This window comes from Narcine bancroftii, chromosome 14, assembly GCF_036971445.1.
Source record: "Narcine bancroftii isolate sNarBan1 chromosome 14, sNarBan1.hap1, whole genome shotgun sequence".
Taxonomy (NCBI): domain Eukaryota; kingdom Metazoa; phylum Chordata; class Chondrichthyes; order Torpediniformes; family Narcinidae; genus Narcine; species Narcine bancroftii.
This window is the reverse complement of record NC_091482.1, coordinates 49,287,424-49,309,116: the sequence shown is the minus strand read 5'-3', so window position 1 is coordinate 49,309,116 and position 21,693 is coordinate 49,287,424. Positions and strand designations below refer to the sequence as shown.

The window sequence follows — 21,693 nt, the reverse complement described above, 5'->3', positions numbered from 1 at the left end:
ACTGATTTTTTTTTCAAATTACTTGACGTTTTGCACAGTATTTTAAACTGTTTATTCTTAATGCAGGTGTATTAGGCATCGTAAGAGTGAGTCTCAGTCAACCAGAAAATTCACTTATCCGGCATCTAGAATCCCTGTAGGTATCAGATAATGAGAATTCTACTGTGCATACCAATGGGAAATGAAAGGCAGATTGATCAATGTACACTGCTTTACTCAAAATCCTAATCTTACGCATGACTCTAATGTGATGAGGCGTTTGTTGGTGTTACTCTTAACACATTCGTATGCTCAGTCAGATAATTTATAAATGGGTGACATGGCTGGATAATGTAGTGTAATGTCTGCTTCGAGGAAGGCCAAGATGAAAGGCCAGCTCTATTCAAGAGGCTTGGATTGCGTGTTACATTCATGACATAAGCATTCAGTCCCCACTACATTTAAATATTTGAGATGGACAAAGGACTTTGTGGCAACAGTAAATCTATACTAGATGGACTTACCCAAGGTCTTGGCAAGAATGAGACACAGTTCACTGGGCTGCAGCCAGCAGGATGACAGTGTGAGTAAAAAAAGCTGGAGAAATTCAGCAGGTCAAACAGCGTCCTTTATATAGTAAAGAATGAAATACAAAACCGATGTTTCGGACTAGAGAGTATGGAAAAGTGTTGGCAGGCGCCCGAATTAAAAGGAAAAGGGAGGAGGGGAGCATTGTCGCAAAGGCAGGAGGTAATAGGTGGAGAAGTGAGAGAGGGGAGAGCTGTGATCGGGGCGGGGGGGGGGGGGGGGAGGGGTGGCTGGGTGAATAGAGAGGAAGGTGTGTTTCTAGGCATGTTTGGATTTAAGTGACAGCTTTGCTAATAGCTACGAATCCAGTGAAATTGGGGAAAATTGTTGTAGTGTGCTGAGGTAGCAACAAGCAAGCACAACACTCTTTAAAAGACTACTACAACAAGCTTTATTCAGGTAAAAGTCTGAACACCAGTTCATGCTCTCTCGTGTGACTGGCTCAGGAGGGGCTGGCTCAGGTCTGTCTATATGCGGGTCGGCTGATTGACAGCCAGCCAGGTGGAGTCAGCCCTTAGGTGGTCTTCCCTGCAGGTACAGAGATCGCCTCCTGCAGTAGGCTGGTGGTCGTATCACCACACTTGTACACCCGGGAAATCTGATGATCTCCACCCCCTTCAAATGAGGCACAGCCTGCTTTCCACTGCCTGCTTGTTTTTTTTCTTTAAACCAATGCCTTGCTCTGCAGCAATCCATTGACTGCAGGTGATGGGAACTTGCTTCTTGAACAGAACATAAATTGACTTTCAAGTCGTGCTGAAGAAGTAGAGGTGTCACTTTTCAACTAACACTTGATGGAATCTGAGCCGCAGGGATTGATTTTGAGATCAAGCAATGTCAGTGGGAGGAAAAGAATGGCTGATGTTTCGGACAGGACGACCCACAGATTCAATAACCCTGTTTTCATACTGTGCCTGCCCCTTCTGGTTGACACAAGAGATCTCGTGCCACCATTCTCTGCATCACAGTGTGGTACAGTTGCTGCAGAGAAATGGATCGGGGGTCAATCCACAGGACCATAAGAGTAGCAGAGAGGATCACTGGAGTTGCCCTCCCTCCCATCGTCATGATCGACTGGGATCACTGTCTGAAGAAGGCATGCAAAATCATTGAGGACCCTTTCCACCCCGCCAGAGAATCTTCAGCTGCTCCCATCGGGAAGGAGATACGGGGGGTATCAGAGCCAGCCACACCAGGCTGAGGAGCAGCTTCTTCCAACAGGCAGTGAGAATGCTGAACGACCAAAGGAACTGCTCACACTGACCATCGGAGACTCTCATATTTATGAAACAATATTTATTTGTATATATGAAATCTTGTCCTGCATATGTATTGTTTGTCTGGTTGTGTGTCTGCATGTTTTGCACTGAGGATCGGAAAACGCTGTTTCGTCAAGTGATAATAAAGTTGACTTGACTTGAATCAGATCAGTGTTGACCCTTCATTTTAGTCAACATTTCTAAGCAGACTCCACTTTAAACAGGTCATCAATGTGCCCCACTTGAGGGACCTTGAACTTGACCATAATTTCTCAACATAACAAGTCACTCATCTTCACTGGTTGGAACCATGGTAACTGAACAGGGAAACTAAATGGAAGTTCTTTTGAAATATGTTTGAATAACCTGCAAGCAGAAATTATCACATTGCAATGTAAAAGCCTCACCAAGTTGTAGATCTGTGGACCAAAATCCTCAAAACATGCCTTTTACTTCCTGTCAGTAACCACTTTGGAGACATTTTAAGCACGTATTTATCTTTGAAATGTAATTAAGGAGCAAGAAATATTATTTCTGAAATTTAATTACAAAAGAATATGAGAAAAAGGACATTTTCTGCCAATATTACTATATTGGAGAAAAATTTATTTTCTTTTGGGTGGCTAAAATACTGTTCAAAAGAAGTTTGGAGATCAGAGTGAATCATTCCAAATTGTATCTTTTTTGTATACATGTGATTATTATGTGCTGGGTATTGTGTGTGAGTGTGTGTACACTGTAGTCTGGAGAAACACTGTTCCGTCTGGTTGTATTCAACAGTCAGATGTTAATAAACTTGAAACTAGTTCAGGAGGGCAACATAAGAACAATGATACTGAATCCACTGGGTATAATTTTGCTTAGTATCAGGTTCCATTGACTTAATAACAAGCAGGCAGTGTATTTCAGAGTGAAACCAGAAAGTCGTTGACACTCAGCCAGTCAAACAGGGTACTTTAAATAGCAAAGATAGATACATAACCAATGTTTCAGGCTTGAGCCCCCCTCCAAAATCTTTCGTAGTGAAGGCTTCACCTTTTCTCCATTAAATAAGCTTCTCATCTCCCCCCCAAATAAAATATCCTGACTATAAATCGGATTAGTTAATCAATTTTTTCAGAATTACTTCAATTCTGAAAATAGAAACTCATGGTGATCTAGTTTTGATGGTGAATTTTTGTGAACTGAAATCCCCTTTTTAAATAACAAATCCCGCATTGACAAGCTAAATAAATAAAAACAATACAGTGGAAAGGAAGGTTTATTCCAAGTTCAGGCAATCCCTTTGTAATTATAGTTTCTCAACAGGGCGATTCAAGATGGGTGGTTCATTAATGCTTTCTGAAGTGTAGCCAGAGATCGGTCAGTCACTCCCAAAACAACTAAAGGAATAAAGATTTAGTCAACTCCGAACCTTAAAAAATAATGATCTTGTAACTCCAGAGAGGCAGCATTTTAATAAAAAAGCATTTTTTTGCACTTCTATATTTAATGCAACAATTCTCCAGCAAACAACTTGGGATGAATTGGTCGGATGGCGGTCTCTTCAATCTGAGGCGCCTGCAAGCTCACACCAAGACACAAGAGCAACTTGTCCGTGAACTAATCTTTGCAGACGAGGCCGCTTTAGTTGCCCATTCAGAGCCAGCTCTTCAGCGCTTGACGTCTTGTTTTGCGGAAACTGCCAAAATGTTTGGCCTGGAAGTCAGCCTGAAGAAAACTGAGGTCCTCCATCAGCCAGCTCCCCACCATGACTACTAGCCCCCCCCACATCTCCATTGGGCACACAAAACTCAAAACGGTGAACCAGTTTACCTACCTTGGCTGCACCATTTCATCGGATGCAAGGATCGACAACGAGATAGACAACAGACTCGCCAAGGCAAATAGCGCCTTTGGAAGACTACATAAAAGAGTCTGGAAAAACAACCAACTGAAAAACCTCACAAAGATTAGCGTATACAGAGCCGTTGTCCTGTTTGGCTCTGAATCATGGGTCCTCTATCGGCATCACCTACGGCTCCTAGAACGCTTCCACCAGCATTGTCTCCGCTCCATCCTCAACATTCATTGGAGCGACTTCATCACCAACATCAAAGTACTCAAGATGGCAGAGGCCGACAGCATCGAATCCGTGCTGCTGAAGATCCAACTGCGCTGGTTAGGTCACGTCTCCAGAATGGAACACAATCTTCCCAAGATTGTGTTATATGGCGAGCTCTCCACTGGCCACCGAGACAGAGGTGCACCAAAGAAGAGGTACAAGGACTGCCTAAAGAAATCTCTTAGTGCCTGCCACATTGACCACCGCCAGTGGGCTGATATCGCCTCAAACCGTGCATCTTGGCGGCAGAGCCCACCTCACTGACAAAAGACAAAGGAGGAAAAACCCCACACCCAACCCCAACCCACCAATTTTGCCTTGCAACCGCAGCAACCGTGTCTGCCTGTCCCGCATCGGACTTGTCAGCCACAAACGAGCCTGCAGCTGACGTGGACATTACCCCTCCATTAATCTTTGTCCGCGAAGCCAAGCCAAAGAAAGAAAGAATTCAATACATTTTATTTTGTTGAGAACCAGAACCCAATTTTTCCATCACGTAAAACTGGCCAGGGTGACTGGGTAATTTGGGCATTTGCCTTCCAGCTAAGGGACCAACGTTTTCGATCAACCACATTAACCATCAATCATTCAAATCAATCGAGCTGAAAGTTTTCAATAATGCATTGCTCATGAGCAACTCGGTATTATTTCCATCTTTCCACATGCAAGGTTACGACTTTTTTTTGGCAACGCACCAGATATTCAGTTGGTTGCGGTAAAGTCCGGCAAGATATCTGAAATCATGCTTGCTATTTAAGCGTCAACAATGTGGATTATAACTAATAATGCACAAACTCTCCATAGTTGGCCAAAAACAGACATTCAGATCTCTTTACTACAGCTACATTCACAGTTTGTCCATCTAACCCAACAAAATGAACACACAGGACTTGGCTGATGAAGTATTACATTGACAAGGGTGAATCATCAATTTCCTGAAAATTACTCCCAGCTTCAGAGAACTGCCAGTAGAAAATGTGCGACAGGAAGTTGGGTTATATGCAGTCATTGGATCTGTAATCAGGCACCTTTTGACCTTTGATATTTAAACACCTGCCATCAGTGGAACAAGTCTCCGCTGATGACTATGCATTACGCTTATATAAAGCATGTTATCAAGTTTCTGTGCACAGAGAAATGGTATCAAACTGTTGTCAGCTTGTGTTGTTTTAACATTGTTCTGGAGTGGACTACAGGTAAGAAAATGTAATTGGTAAAAAAAAGGCCCTTTCTCCACAGAACAACACAGCACAATGGAGACACTTCAGCCGACTATGTTCTACCAACCCATATATACCTTCCAAAAAGAAAAGTGAACCTTCTATTTTCCTTTCATCCATGTGCCTGTATAAGAGTCTCTTAAATGTCTCTATTCTCCACCATTGTCCACCCCCCCCACCCCCCCCACCCCGGCAATGCATTCCAGGCACCCACAACTCCTGTTGTCTCCTCTAAACTTTCCTCCCTTCACTTTGTTCAGAATGAGATTTGAGATTTATTGTCAGAGTACACACATGCCAACACATACAACCTAGAGATTCCTTTTTCCCGCGGGCACAGGATTACCACTAATTGGTAGTGCAAAAAATAAACTGCACACAGCGGGATCATGTAAACGATCAAAAGGACTGTAAACAGATAACAAATGTAAACAAACTGACTATGCCTTACAGAGCAAAGAAAATCAATAAAGTTCAAAAGTAAGAGTCCTTAAATGAGTCCCTGATTGAATTTGTCGTTGAGGAGTCTGACAGTGGAGGGGTAGTAGCTGTTCCTGAACCTGGTGGTGCGAGTCTTGTGGCATCTGTACCTCTTTCCTGATGGCAGCAGCAAGAACAGAGTGTGTGCTCCTGGCTATGCGTGAAAGTAAGATCCTTTTAGTATGACTTGGCAAAAATTGTGACATAAATTCTAGAAGTGGATTTTTCCCATTGGAGCCAGAACTGTATTCATTCAGAAATCTTATGGTTATTAGCACAAAATATCAAAATCTCAACTCCAGTTCGTGAGGACTGCACTAGCAGTGGCCAGGAGATGTATCGTTGGTACATGGAAGTTCGACTCCCCCCCCCACTTATTACTCACTGGAATATAGAAATGCAAAGTTCCCCCCCCCCACACCCCCAGAAAAGAGAAAATAATCTTAGAAATATGACATGTTTGTTAAAATATGGCAACCTTATTTGAATCATATTGGATTAAGGATATAATTAACTTCACCGAAAAGGTTTAAACAATAGTTAGGTTAATAGCGTTGAATTGTTGAAGATCAAGATATTAACGAAGGCAGCTCAAACACCCCCTTCTCTTTAGAACAATTTTTTAAAGCAGTTGGGGTGGGGGAGGTGAGAGTCTGTAATTTTAAAATACTATTTATATCATGTATGTAATAATATTCTATATGAGTCTTGGAAAATTTAAAATATTTAAAAAATAGTGCGTGTGATGTTTGGTGTGGATCCGACGGCAGTGTTCCCTGTAGGTGTACTCAATAGTGGGGAGGGTTTTGCCTGTGATGTCCTGGGCTGCGTCCACCACCTTTTGGAGGGCTTTACACTCAGGGGTATTGGTATTCCCATACCAAACTCTGATGCAGCCCACTTTCCACCACACATCTCTCGAAATTTGCCAGGATTTCTGGTGTCATACCAAACCTCCACAAACTCCTGGGGAAGTAGAGGCGCTGATATGCTTTCTTCACGATGACCTTTCTACAGATGTCCTCTGGTGTTTGCTATTCCAGTCCTGGGAAAAAGGCACTAGCTGTCTATCATATCAATGCCTCTTAGAATTGTGTAGGCCTCTCATCCTTCTTCGCTCCAAAGAGAAAAAAAAGTCCTAGCTCCGCTAACCTTACCTCATGACATACATTTTCCAATCCAGGTAACATCCTGGTTAATCTCCTTTGCACTCTCTCCATAGCTTCCACATCCTTCCTTTAATGAGGTGACCAGAACTGAACACAATACTCTAAGAGTGCCTTTACCAGAGATTTGTAGAGTTGCAACATGACCTCTATACTGCTGAATTCAATCCCCCAACTAATGAAGCCCAGCATCCCATAGGCCTTCTTAACTATCCTATCAACCTCCTGGAGATCATTCAAAAATCACTTTATGGGAAATAAACAAAAGAAAGGAGCAAATATGAATGGAGCAGAATAACTATGCAATTAAAATTAATGAGTGTCAAGATCCTAGACCCTGACCAAGGCCTCCACCTCAAGGCCCTTTCCCAGATAAGAGAAAACAGATGCTATCCCCCCTTTGCTAAATATAACCCATGTATTTAGTTGTTTTACACCTCTACTATTAGTCATAGAATTTTACAGCTCTGAAACGGGCCTTTGGCCCATCTCGTCCATGTGACCAAGATATCTAGTCGCAGCTGCCTGTATTTGGCCCATATCCTTCTAAACCTTGTCTATCCCCGCATTGATCTAAATGTCTTTTCAACGTAGTAAAAACACAATATTGGAGAAACTCAGCAGGTGAAACAGCGTACTTTATAAAGCAAAGATTATCATACAAAACCAGCGTTTCCGGTTTGAGTGTTTCATCCACTCCAACACCAGCCTTTTGTTTCATTCACCATTTTAATCCAGCACCTGCCCACATTTTACTCATACCTTGAAGGACTCAAGTCCGAATCGTTGGTTATGTATCTTTAGCTTTGCTCTACAAAGTACACTCTTTGACCTGCTGAGTTTCTCCAACTTTGTTTTTTGCTTCAATTATGCTGTCTGCAGACTTCCATGTTTTACTACTTCTATCTTTTAAATGTAGTCTTTTAAAAAAAAAATTCTACCACTTAAATCAACAATAAAAGAACTTTCAGTTTTAGGTGGGACTTGACTCGTTGGATAGCACTCTCGGAGTTACGAGACTATAGACTTGACTTATAGTGTTACAACTCCTGAAGTTGGTTTATCTTCCAGACAAAATGATGCACTCTCACCCTGTCTGCTTTGTTTCATGTTGATGTGAAAGATTCAAAGCAGCATTTGAAGGAATTCTTCGCAGAATCCAAGACACTACTTGTTCCTTAAGCAGCATCAGTGAAACCTGGGCAACATCAAGTTTCCTACATTCAACATTAAACTGTACTTCCCTGGTTTTAAAGCACAGTGAGGTGTTGCAACAGCAGAAGGAATGGTAATTGTCTAACTTGGGTTCAGAAACATCCTTGAGGAAGGGCTCGGGCCCAAAACATCAGTAATAGATCTTTACCTCCTATGGACGCAGCGAGTCCTCCTGGGCTCCTCCAGCATTTCTGAGTTTTTACCACAATCACATCATTTGCAGACTTTTGCATTTTACTCACTTGAGAAACATCCAACTGAACTCCTGATACGTGGACATTTCTTAAATAAGCTGACTGTCAAATACCTGTCAGTCTATATAACAGCACCTGATAGTCTGAATACGCTTGGGATTGTCTGATCTCGGAAGCTAAGCGGGCTCAGGCCTGGTCAGTACTTGGAGGGGAGACCGCCCAGGAACACCAGGTGCTATAGGTTTCTGTGAGGGGCGTTGGACAAAGTGGCAACTCTGTCTGCCTTATGGGAGACAAAAGTTAAAGAAGTTCATGTATGTTACATTCTAAATGTACTATTACATGACAATAATGGAACCTTTACCTTTAGCTCCCATCACTCGCTTAGTTCCTGGCAACATAACGGTCTTGGAGCAGCAGTGACCAAGACTGCAGGGTAGAATGAATGACAAGAGACAAGATAATATCAAGATAAATTTAATTTAAATTTAAATTATCTTTTTAATTAAATTAAATGTAGACATACACACAATAACAGGCCCATGCCACCTAATTAACCTACAACCCCCGTACGTTTTAGCAGGGGGAGGGGGGCACCAGAGCACCCAGAGGAAACCTATGCAATCACAGGGAGAACACAGAGACAGTGCAGGATTTGAACCCCAGTCCCGATCGCTGGTGTTATAATCACTGCCCTAACCGTGCCACCTGAAGTAAATATTTCTGCAGTTCTACTATATTGTTGAACTTCCACAGGAGTTTGGTATGACACCTGAAACCCTGGCAATCTTTTACAGATGTGTGGTGGAAAGTGTGCTGACCGGCTGCATCACAGTCTATCTGGGGACACCAATACCCCTGAGCAAAAAGTTCTGCAAAAGGTAGTGGACACAGCCCAGAACATCACAAGTGGGACCCTCCCCACCATTGAGAATATCTACAGGGACCGCTGCAGTCGGAGAGCAGAGGCAATCATCAAGGATCCCACCGCCAAGCACACACACTGTTCTTGCTGCTACCATCAGGAAAATAGGTAAGACTTGCACCATCAGGTTCAGGAACAGAAGCTGCCCCTCCACCATCTGAATCCTCAACAACAAACTCAATCAGGGACTCATTTATTTTTACACTTTATTATATTTTTTCTCTCAGTATTGCAGTTTGTTTACATTTCTTTATTTGTTTATATGTGTAATTGAGCAGTTTTTTTTGCATGACCAATAAGTGGTAATTCTGCCTCACTCACAGGAAAAAAAAGCATCTCAGGATTGTATGTGATGTCACGTCCATAAATCTGAACTTTGAACTTTGCTGCTCATCGACTTTCTTCTTTTCTTTGGCTTGGCTTCGCAGACGAAGATTTATGGAGGGGTAATGTCCACGTCAGCTGCAGGCTCGTTTGTGGCTGACAAGTCCGATGTGGGACAGGCAGACACGGTTGCAGCGGTTGCGAGGGAAAATTGGTTGGTTGGGGTTGGGTGTTGGATTTTTCCTCCTTTGTCTTTTGACAGTGAGGTGGGCTCTGCGGTCTTCTTCAAAGGAGGTTGCTGCCCGCCGAACTGTGAGGCGCCAAGATGCACGGTTTTAGGCGATATCAGCCCACTGGCGATGGTCAATGTGGCAGGCACCAAGAGATTTCTTTAGGCAGTCCTTGTACCTCTTCTTTGGTGCACCTCTGTCTCGGTGGCTATAGGTAATGATCAACACCATTCTACCACCAAAACACATGATCAAACCAGATGATCAGGGACTCTTTCTGGCCCACTGTAACTGGATCCTCGACCTCCTCAACGCAGACCCCAATCAGTGCAGATCAGCTCCTCTCTGAACAGCAACACAGGGGGCACCCTAAGGCCACGTGTTCGGCTCCTGTACAGTCATGGCTGTGTAATCCCTGCCGCTATCATAATTTATGATCATGTTCTCAGCCATACTCGCTTCGACAACTGCGCTGCCTTCCTCGCTGCTTGCCTCTGTCGCCATCTTGTGCCTCATGGCTTCCAGGCCTCCCTGTTTGGCACCCACCCGCACAGTGGAATCTATCAATTCACTGACCACATCACCACTGTTAGCGAAATAAATGGAAATGATCAATCAAAATATGGGTCAAGAATCTGGTTTGGCGGGGGAGGGGGTTGCCAGGACAACAATTCTGCTTTCACTGTCACCAGGGCCTGTTACTTTTAGGAAAGGGAGAGTGAGGGACATGTACCTGTCCGCATCAATTGCACTTATTGTCAATAAAGATCTTTGCCATTTTTCAGTTTTATATATCCCTTCTAAATATTTTATACACATGTTTGCATAAGAGTTCTAGGTAAAAGAATAAATAATTTTCGGATTGGAATTATTACATTAAACTACATTGTAATAATGCTTTGAACAGGGCAGTTTTCCATAACACTGAACTCATTTGGAACATATCAACGGTGTTATACAAAATATGCCTGTATAGTTTATTTCCATTGCCAATCAAGCTCTTGATCCTCCCTTACTACACTGATCATAAAATACTCTGATACCACTCTGGTAAAGTGGAGAGAGAGCATTCTGTCTGGTTGCATCACCGTCTGGTATGGAGGTGCCAATGCACGAAAGAAAAAAAAAGACAGAGAGTTGTGAACTCGGCCTGTGACATTACAGGCGCTAGTCTCCAATCCATTGAGGACATCTACAAGAGGCGGAGTCTTAAGAGAGCAGCCTCTACCTTCATCAACCAGGCCACACCATCTTCACTCCGCTACCATCAGAAAAGAGGTACAGGAGCTTGAAGACGAGAACTCAGTGGCACAAGGACAGCTCCTTCCCCTCTGCCATCAGATTTCTGAATGGATAATGAACCATGGACACTACCTCACCTTCTCTTTTTTTTGCACGGATTTATTTATTTTTAAGTGTAATTTTAAAGCAAGATTTGCTCTGTGATGCTGCCACAAAACAATGCATTTCATGACATGTTTATGACAATAAACTCTGATTCTAATCTACCAACACATTCATTAAGAACATTGAATAAGATTGATGCAACATTAAGAATTTCAACTGCCACACTGCTATTGAAAAGGATTCGGTTCTTAAATTAACTTACTTTTGCCATTTGAGTGTTGGGGTGGCATGGTTCGTGTAGCGGATAGTGCAACTGTTACAGAGCCAGCGATCGGGACCAGAGTTCAAATTTGGTGCTGCGTGAGGATTTTGTACTTTCTCCCCGTGTCTGTGTGGGTTTCCTCGGAGGGCTCTGGGTTCCACCCACCTTTCAAAATGTATGGGGGTTGTAGGTCAATTGGGTAGTACGCGCTCATGGGCCAGTTACCGTGCTGTATGACTAAATTTAAATGTTGAGCGCTTCAGGATGAAATCCTTAATGCTGACAGATGGAATTAGCAGAATCCCCGGGCAAGGTTTCTACATTTTGTTCCAAGATTGAATAAAACAAAAGGTAACATTTTTAGATGGATTTTATTGCAGGTGTGAATTTCACAGCATTCCACTTTTTTTCCCCCCTTGCTGGACTTCAGTTGGGGCCTCCAGTTCAACCTGCTTACCCCTTAGATTATCTGAAGATAATTCATCCCAGGAAACGAGTACTTTTTAAAAAAAAGTATCCATCCCGGTGGATGTGAAAACGCATTAGCCAAGGAGGTTGATCAAGCAGCATCTGTTTTTCACTTGCGTTTTTTTTTTAAAAAGTCACACGTGAAAGTGATTTAACCCCATTAGACTGCATCAGTGATCATTTCCAGACAAAAATGGCCCTGGCGCTTCTCAGCAGTTCCTATTGGATGTAATCAGATTTTAGCACAATTTTGACCCAATCGCATTGGAAAGATTGTAATAGATTTCTTTTTAACCACCACATTGCAGTTGAAGTCCATGAAATGTGCAGTCATACAAACATAACGATGCTTTTTATCAACATGTTGGTATTTTGAAAAGCATCTTGGTTGCCTTGTCGCTCTTTGCAAAATATATTTAAAGCACATGAAATAAAAAGAATTATATCCAATTTCTACGCAACCATCTCTATGTACAAATTGTTTAGGAAACCACTTGGAGATTTTTCCACATTACTGTGCTTACTTCTCTCTGTAGACAATGGTTGATTTGTTGTGTGTTTCCAAAATTTCTGCTTGCCCTTTGCATTTTTGGCACTCATAATAAATACCTTAATGCCCATTGTCTTGGATTGATGAACTATTTAATGGAAGGAGGTTAAACAACTTCCTACAGGTTCTTGCAGAGTAGTTACATTTCTGTCTGAACCACATAATCCACAGTACCTCCCTTCTTAAACCATTTAATCAGCATTAAATCTACTGAAAACGGTTCATATCTTTGAAAACAATAACATTTTAAGTGCATTTCACATTTAAGAACTGGCAAAAAGGAAACGGAGATAAGGAAGTGTGGCCATTAAGTAGACAACCCTGGACAGAGGATTTCAGTTTAGTAGATCGTGATGGAGAAATAGAATCGGTTTGGGTGGAGCTAAGTCACAACAAGGGGCAGGAAGCATTGGTGGATTTACACATCATATCTTCCACAGGACAGAGGCAGTTGTTTGGCCCATTGAATTTGTGTCAACTCTCAAATTGATCCCATCACCTGACTTATTTCCAAGTAACTTATTTTTTTCCTCAAATGCCCATTAATTGCTCCCTGGTCCTCCTGCCATTTATTCTACAAGAGGAGTAATTCATAAGGGCCAAAGAATTTTGGATATGGGAGAAAACCAGAGTGTTCAGGAGAAACCATGTGGTAACAGGAAGATCTACACAAGAAAGTCTGCAGATTGGGGTTGAGTGCAATACACAAACATGCTGGAAACTCAGCAGGTCACACAGCAACCAGAGGATGTAAACAGAGGCTTATCTATGCCAAATAGAACCTATGGCAGGGGTGGCCAGTGTGTCTAAATAAACAGCGACAACGAGTTCTCGCGAGAGCTGGCTTTGGTGGCCGCCATGTTGCATTTGTGTTGTTTAAGTTGAGACCAAATGAGAGGACAAGGAAGGTGGACGAGTAAGGGTGATGGGGTGGGGGAGGGGGGGTTGGCGGCGCTGGCTCATGGCGCCCCCTCCTTCAAGTGGCACCAAGGGCCTGTTGTACTCTAGATACACCCATGGATGTAAAGGATAACCAATATTTTGGGTCTGGGTCGGGTGTATAAAAAGCAGGCAGGCATTCGAATTAAAAAGATAGGGGGAGGAGAAGAGGGAGAATGGGGAAGGGAAGGGGAGGAACACAGACGAACAAGACTTTTTTTTACTTAACAGGAAGAAAAATGCAAATTTCACACAGACAGCACTGGGTATCAAGATCGAAGCAGCTTCCATGGCATAGGAAGGCAGTAGCAATACCTGTTGTATCACCAAATGGAGTAATGATGAAGAGCATGAATACACGAGGAAATCAACGTATCAAGAGTAACGTGGTGATCAAGGCCCACTTTAATCTATATGTGGTCCGGGTATACCAAATTAGTACTAACAACAAAGAAACGGTTAGCACAACGCTGTTACAGCACCCGTGGCCTGGGTTGAACCCAACGCTATCTGTAAGGAGTTTGTACATTCTCCCCACATCTGCATGAGTGTCCTCAGTGTGCTCGAGTTTCCTTCCACCCTTCTAAAATGTACAGGGGTTGTAGATTAATTGGGTGGCACAGGCTTGTGGGCCAGAAGGGCCTGTTACCACACTGCATGACTAAATTTAAAAAATTAAAAATTGAAATTGCAGGAATGCATGCGAGATGGGTTTCTACATCACTATCTCAAAGAATTGACCATGGCAGCAAATTAATGTTAGAATGAGTGGTGTGCAATGAGTAAGGGTTAATTCATTATCTTGTTGTAAAGAGACCCCAGGAAAAAGAGACATTATATAATAGAATATTGTTCAATTTAAAACCAGGCTTTTCAATCCAAATGAATTCATATATTAAAGGAGGAGGGAGCAATAGCTGGGGGATATTTGGAACTATATTAAAGAATTTGACAGTGTACATGTTTAGTTACAATAAATACACATTCTTTCCAGGTACAAAGACAACAGGAAAAGTAGTGCAATCATTTCTTCTTACCAGAGAGAATAAAGGTTATATTATATCTAAAGATGCTTAGAGTTGCCAGAAAAAGCAACAAACCTTAGAATTGACGGTGTCTCCAAATACAATGACAAATTATCCAGAAATGGATTAACAATGGACTAGGAGGGTGAGGCAGCCAAAAATATTCAAGAAGTATGCAAAAACTAAAAGAATACTGAGAGCCAATGGGAACATGACAACTTAAGGGATGGCAGTGAAATAAAAAAATATTTTGCATCAGTCCTGACAAAGGACCCAAAAAACCCCACAGAAGTACTGATCCAGTGCAAATAGATGCAGATTAGTATCTGTTACTTTTCTAATGAAGTCAATAAACTTGTAAGCTAACAAATCCCAAGCACCTGATGCCATACATGATAGGGCAGGCAAGTTCAACTGTATCTCAATCTACACCGCCACCGTTGTTGGCTGAATAACTGGAAATCACAAGTGAGTATACAGGATGGAGATGACGAACAAGGTTGGGTGGTGCCAGGACAACGATCTTGCTTTCAATGTCACCAAGACCAAGGAGCTTATTGTTGATTTTGGGAAGGAAAAGGACCGAGCACCCATCCGCATTGATGGGAAGGAGGTGGTGAGGGTCCGAGCCTTCAGGTTCCCGGGAGTCGATATTTCAGAAGAATTTTCCTGTGAGGGTGAAGAAGTGAGACCAATGCCTCTACTTTCTAGGGAGCTGGAGGAGATTTGGCATGCCCTTGGATACTCTATCAAACTTCTATAGATACACCATGGAAGGCATACTAGCTGGTTGCCTCCAGAAGGCAGTCAACATCATAAAGGACCCCCTTCACTCTGGGCACAACTTCTTCTCACTGCTACATTTAGGTACAAAGGCCTAAAGACCAGTACTTCCAAGGTTCAAGAGCAGATTCTTTCTAACAGCTCTTGAACAACCCCTTGGTTCACTAATAATGGACGGCTCCAACACAAAATCCCAATCCACACTACTGTGTCATATTTTTGCACTAGAATTACTGTGAATATTATTTATCAATGTATTTATTGTTCTTTTTAATTTAATTATATCAGTTTACTATTATGGGCTGCAGCAAGTAAACATTTTGATGGATATGAACATTGTCCAATGTGAATGACAATAACCTTATTCTCATTACATCCCAAATACACAAAAGTGCTGGAGAAACCCAACAGGTCCTGCAGCACCCAGAGGAGGCAAAAGGCTTCTTCAGGTGCATTCTCCGTCAAGAATGCACCTGCAGAAGTGGAAACAGCCCTTTGAATTGCTGTTCAGGTGGCAGCTCTAAAAGCACAGCACTGGCCACCTGAAGGGACAGCTGCACCGGATGCGCCTCTGAGCGCACTCCGGTTCCTGTCCCTTCGAGCTGTCGGGTTTGGGATGGCTGGCTGTCAGAGCTGGGAAAGCTGGCGTGGGCTATCAGCATGGGGATGTCCCCACTCTCTCCCAACAGCCCGATATGAGTCCCCATTCTGTGGGGCGGCCGGCGCGGGCTGTCAGTGTGGGGACTCATATCAGGCTGTTGGGAGAGAGTGGGGCAGCGGTATCAGTGTGGGGACGTCCCCGCGCTGACAGCCCAACCTGGCTGCCCCTGCCCTGACGTCCCGCGCCGGGGGGGGTGGGGGGCAGGGGCAGTGGGGAGGGGAGCTGTCAGGCGCTCGCCAGCTGACTGTCATCCCCTTACCACTTTCAGACGGCTGCATTCATGTGCAGTGGGGGACCTCAGTGCTCCAGAGATTATCCTTCCCGGAAGAGGGTTACAAAGTTCGCCTCGCAGGCGTCTCCTGCATTTTCAAGTGGCCTCCCGACAGCCGCATATTGGCGTAATATGCGGCTTTACAATCGGGGATTCTGGCCACCTGAAAGTTCCATATAACCTGCTGGAAACGGGACCTGCTGAGTTTTTCCAGCACTTTTGTTTCTTTGGGAAGTAATGATAACAAGGTTATTGTCATACACATTGTACAATGTTCATATCCATCAAAATTTTTACAGTCTGCAGACTTTCATATCATTACATCCCAGCTTTTTGATTGAGGCAGCTCTGGCTATCGTTTTTCTAAAACTGTTTTAATGCAAGGCCATAAATGGGGCCTTAGAAAGGGGCTGAAGTAGAAAAACCTCATCTCCCCCCCCCCACTCAACTCCCCTCAGACCCACCCTCTCTCTCCCCCCCCAATCTCAACCCTCAGCAACCCTCCGCCTCCCCCTCTGACTTCCCCAACTCTCCACCCCCCCAATTCCTCCATCATCTCCATTCAGAGAGGTATCCTATCCCCCATCACCTCAGCTTTTTGTTTAATCTTCTGCCCTTCCAACCATATCCATCTATGACCTCCTGCCTGTGACCCTCCTCCTCTGCCACCCCCGCCATTTTTTTCAGGGGACCGCCTGCTTTTTGCTCATACCTCGATGAAGGGCTCAGGCCTGAAACACTGCTTATGTATCTCTATCACCTAAAGAATACTGCATGACTTGCTGAGTTTCTCCAGAATTTTTGAGTAAACTACAAGAATGCACCATTAGCCTGACATTGAAATCCATAGCCAAATAATATGAAAAGGATCCCTAAAAATTGTTATAATGGAGCAGAGCTATGGATTTACAAAAAGGAAAATTATATTAATAACCTATTAAGAGTGTTTTTAAGGATATATTCAGTAGGAGAGGAAACCAATGTATACTTGGATAATTTAAGGCCTTCACATTGAATTGACTCAAGGTTAGAGGGCATGGAAATGGGAATAATCTACTTGCCTAAATTGGGAGTTGGTTAACAGAAGAAAATGAGTAGAAATAAACAGTTGGCAAGGATAGTGCCAGACTTGCTGAGGGGATAAAATTTAACATTTCCAACTTTTCTTCTGGCACAGAACCAAATGGGAATGAGTAACAAGGAGGTAGCAAAAGGGCTGTGTGGGTGAGCAACGTGACCGAGGTGAAGCCATGCGAGGAGACCCACTATGGTGGGAAAGGGGACAGAAGTATTTTTTTGGAATGATGGGAGATTGGAAGAGGTTAATATTCAGAGGGGGCTAGGAGTCCTTGGAGACAAACCAAAGACGTTGCCTTACTTTGACTTTTCGTGCACTGTTTTTATTTATTGTTGCAAGGTGGTTTATGTGACTGTGACGCTGCCGCCAAACAGGACATTTTGTGACTTGTTCAGGACAAGAAATTCTGAGATGAATCCTGGAAGTTAAAATACAGATGCATCTGGCCATTAACAAATGATATATTTGGCTTTATTGGAAGAGGGTTTGAGGTCAAAGGTGGGGATTTTATTTTTTACAATTATAGAACTTAGCAAGGCCCATTCTTCAAGTATTGTGTCCAATTTTGGTCTCCTTATCTAGTTTAAGGTTTATTCCAGTACAGCAGAGATTTATCAGACTGGTTCCAGGGACAGTAGGTCTTCGAGAGGACCTACTGGTTGAACGGGCTCAGTCTTCAGCCTCTAGAATTGAGAGGTCATCTCAATGAAATGTTCAAAGTCGTCAGAGTTCGACAGGGTCAACGCAGGAGACTACGCCTGGAAGGACTCTACAGTAGACAGGGACCACAGCCTCAAAATAAGAGGTAGGACAAAAATTAAGGAATCATTTCTTCCTTCAGAGAATAATGCTTCTTTTGAATTCTCTCATGCAGGGGAGCGTGGAAACTTGCTCATTGATTATGTTCAAAACATCAATATTAAAGGAATCACGACGTGCACAAAAATGATACTGTGGAAGATCAAACATGATCTTGAAGGTAGAACAGGCTCAAGGTTAATTATTCCACTCCTACTATCAATTACTTCTGCCCACCTGCTGAAAGATTTGCATTCTAATTACACAACTTCTGATGTTTGGGAAATTTGCAGTTTCTCAGATGAACTGTTCTCCTGTCCAGAAATTATTCCAATGCAAAATAAAACTTCAAGTTTAGGGAGGGAAAAAAAAGCCACAAGACAGTGGCCTCTCTCAGCTTCCCCTTCAGATGAGAGGGAGTATTGAGATGCAAGTTTGAAAAAAAAAAAATGAGGGGGCAGATGGAGATTTGTATCAAACAACTGAAAGGCAGCCATTGACAATGTAGCCCTCTTGTACGTGTTAAATGTAAATTTAAACATACAACACAGTAACAGGCCCTTTTGGCCCTCGAACCCATGCCTCCCAAATACACCCAATTAACCTACAATGTTTTGAATGGAGGAAGGAAACCAAAGCCCCCAGAGAAAATCCCACAGACACGAGGAGAACGTACAAACCCCTTACAGCGCAGGATTCGAACCCCGCTCTCAATCGCTGATGCTGTTAAGGCTTTGCCACCCAAGCACTGCTGTCGCAATTTTTGTGGCCATCGACTTGCAGGTCTCCCAAAAAAACAAACTGCTTTCTTGACCCGTTTCCCCTGTAACAGCTGGCACGATTAAGCACAACACTGTTACATAGCCAGCGATTGGAACCAGGGGTTCGAATCCCCGCTGTCTGCAAGGAGTTCTCCACGCATTTGCGTGGGTTTTCCCTGGCGGCTCCGGTGTCCTCCCACTATTTGAAGCGTATTGGAGGTTGTGGGGCAATTGGTTGTTTTTGGGCGCCTCAGGCTCGTGAGCCAAAAGGGCCTGTTACTGTGTTGCATGTCTAAAAAATATATATATAATTTCCCATACCGTAAAACTGATGTCTGTGAAAGAATAGCTCCAGTGTATTTTTCTTTTAAAAACAGGAAATGTTAAAAGTTCACTGCTGGTTAAACAAGGTCAGTCGATTTGAAATAATAAAAGGGCACAAGGGTGTGGCCTTTCCACTGACCTGTTGTTAAAAGATAAACCATCCCTCATGTTTCCCAAATTTAAAAGAATTTGGGATATGGCAGAGTCCGAGACTGTTGTATCCCCGGGGATAACTGGAGCCTGCTCACAATTTACATTTCCCTTGATCAGGTCTCCGATTTAACACGTCTGCCAAGCTGTAAAATCTTATTATTCTCAACAGACAAAAAATAAGAGACTCAAAGCCACTCATTAGAAACTGAACACAATACGCCTCTTAGAATTCAAGTCAACTGTCAAGCACCTGGTGAAATACTAGCTACTGTTCAAAGTATTCAAGTGGCGAAAGGTTAAAAAGCACCATGGGCCAAAATGATATCCATCTTCACAAAGTGCGCTGGGAGGCTGAATGTGTCTCATGTCCATTCTGGACCATAAGAGCTGCAGAGAGGATCACTCAAGTCTCCCTCCCCAAGAGGTTATAGGTGGACATGGGATCATTATCTGAAAATCACTGAGTACCCGTTCCACCCTGCACGCAGCATCTTTCAGCTGCTCCCGTCAGGAGTCTCAGAACCAGCACCACCAGGCTGAGAAACAGCTTCTTCCCATGGGCAGTGAGAATGCTGAACGACCAAAGGAACTGATCCTCCGAGACTCCTACTCTGGTTTCCTCCCACCGTTTGAAGCGTATTTGTGTAGACAAAATACTTGTCCTGCGTATGTATTGTTTGCCCGTATGTGTGTTATGTCTGGTTGTGTGTCTGCCTGTCTTGAACTGAGGACCAGAGAATAGTGTTTTGTCGGGTTGCACTTGTGGAATTAGATGTCAATCAACTGGACTTGAACTTCCTTTTTATTGGAGTCCTATACTCCGTAAATTGTACTCTTTACGCAGAGATAGCCTGTTAAGAACCTTGGTACTGTACTAGGTATAATGTGATAAATAATCTTGGCTTTGACTGAATGTCACAGAAATACTTCAATCATCCAAATCTATTTTGATTATTCCACCAGTAGTCTAAGCCCACTTTCACAAAATCTAGAGCACAAGCTCAATTTCTATGTTTTAATTTGGAGAAACAACAGGATAACTGGCCCTTTCTGGTCCTTGAGCCCAGTACATCCATCCATCCATGACCCACCCCTTCGCAAGCGAAGATGAACACGGTGCCTTGTAGCTTTTCAGCTTTTGGCACTATGTTCTGGGGCAAGGACTTGGAGGCAAGTGCTTCCCCAGGACAAATGCCCCCCTCTGGGTCCCACGCCACCGAGCCTGGCGGAGTGCAAGGCACGACAGCCAGAGTGACGCGGGATTGCCCCGCAGTGGTCTGTTTCACATTAAGCTATTAACCCCATACATCCTAGGAACATGGGAGGAAATCGGAGCAGCTACACAGACGATATACAAATTCCTTACAGATAGCTGTGCTTTTGAATCCAGGCCGCTGGCTCTGTAATAGTGTTGCGCTAATCACTACGTTAACCAGGAGTTTTTAGGTTTGATACAGGTACAACTTTTATAACTCCTCCCAGGTATTGATCAAAATTTGGGGAAAACTTTTGTGGAATTTCCACACACAGCCCCCAAGCACAGTGATTCAATGCAAACTCTCAAAGCAAAGTGTGCATGTTAGGGAGTTGACAAGAGGCTACATTTTGGTGCTCATTAGCATAGATACAAGTTAATAATCTAGACTGACATCTGAAAACTATAAATGTTAACAGATATTGCAAAACCTGCCAGTGGGGAGGAACAGCTACGCATGTGGAAAGATACAAATGGTGGCGAATGCTGTTTGATCTTGACAAGTGCAAGGAGGTGTTGGTGAAACGTAACTAGACAAGAGAGGTATGGAGGAATAAGAGACATAACAAAAGTACATCCACATTCCTAAAGGTCACTAGTTATGTATTTCATGTGATTAAGGAATATTTTAAATTAAAAACACCAAATGCTACAAATACCCAGCAGGCTGCATCTTTGGGCAGAGAAAGAGGGTTCACCTGCCAGGTTGAAGACCCTGCACCTGAAGTGTCAACTTGGTTTCTCTTCCCACAGATGCTGTGCGACCTGAGCATTTTCCATGAAGAAGGAACACCAGCACCTCTGCTTTTGAAGAAGTCGGAGATTTGGCATGTCGTTGAATACTGTGGAAAGCCTGGTTTTGTGACTCAAGTGCCCAAGAATGCAGAAAATAGCAAACTTAGCCAAGTCCATCACAGGCTCTGACCTCCCATCCATGTTGGAAGCTGCCTTGAGGCAGCCAACATCATAAGGGCCCCTCATCACCCTGGTCGCAACCTCTTCTTACTGCTATCTTGGTGCAGAAGCCTGAAGACCAGCACCTCTAGGTTCAAGAACAGTTTCCTCCAACAACCATCAGGCTCTTGAACCTCTCCTTGGTTCACTAATCCTTGGCTGTTCGCACACCACAAAAAGACTGTTTCTTGCACGATGGTGGAAATTGTGAATATTTGGTAACTTTTATATCTATTATCTCTTTTTAACTTAATGTACATTTTTATAGTTATGCTTTTTTTTCCCTTTAGGAAGTAAGTGTTCAGCTGCAGGAAGTGAGAATTTCCCTGGACATGTACAATGCATATGAAAATAAATTCATTATTTTGTTTTTAATGTTA

The 21,693-nt window shown here is 43.2% G+C and overlaps 1 protein-coding gene and 1 long non-coding RNA gene across 2 annotated transcripts in view; one reads left to right on the top strand and one right to left on the bottom strand.

Moving 5' to 3' along the window:
- The window catches only part of LOC138749148 (uncharacterized), a 98,715-nt gene that overhangs the window by 63,370 nt on the left and 13,652 nt on the right, over window positions 1–21,693 (bottom strand). The gene's annotated exons all lie outside the window — the stretch shown is intronic.
- Window positions 3,348–15,374, top strand: LOC138749760 (uncharacterized). The gene is made up of 5 exons (XM_069911571.1): window positions 3,348–3,495; window positions 4,474–4,571; window positions 5,064–5,126; window positions 9,003–9,238; window positions 13,482–15,374. The coding sequence occupies exons 1-5, from the start codon at window positions 3,348–3,350 to the stop codon at window positions 13,546–13,548; spliced, it is 612 nt and encodes a 203-aa protein (XP_069767672.1). The 3' UTR covers window positions 13,549–15,374.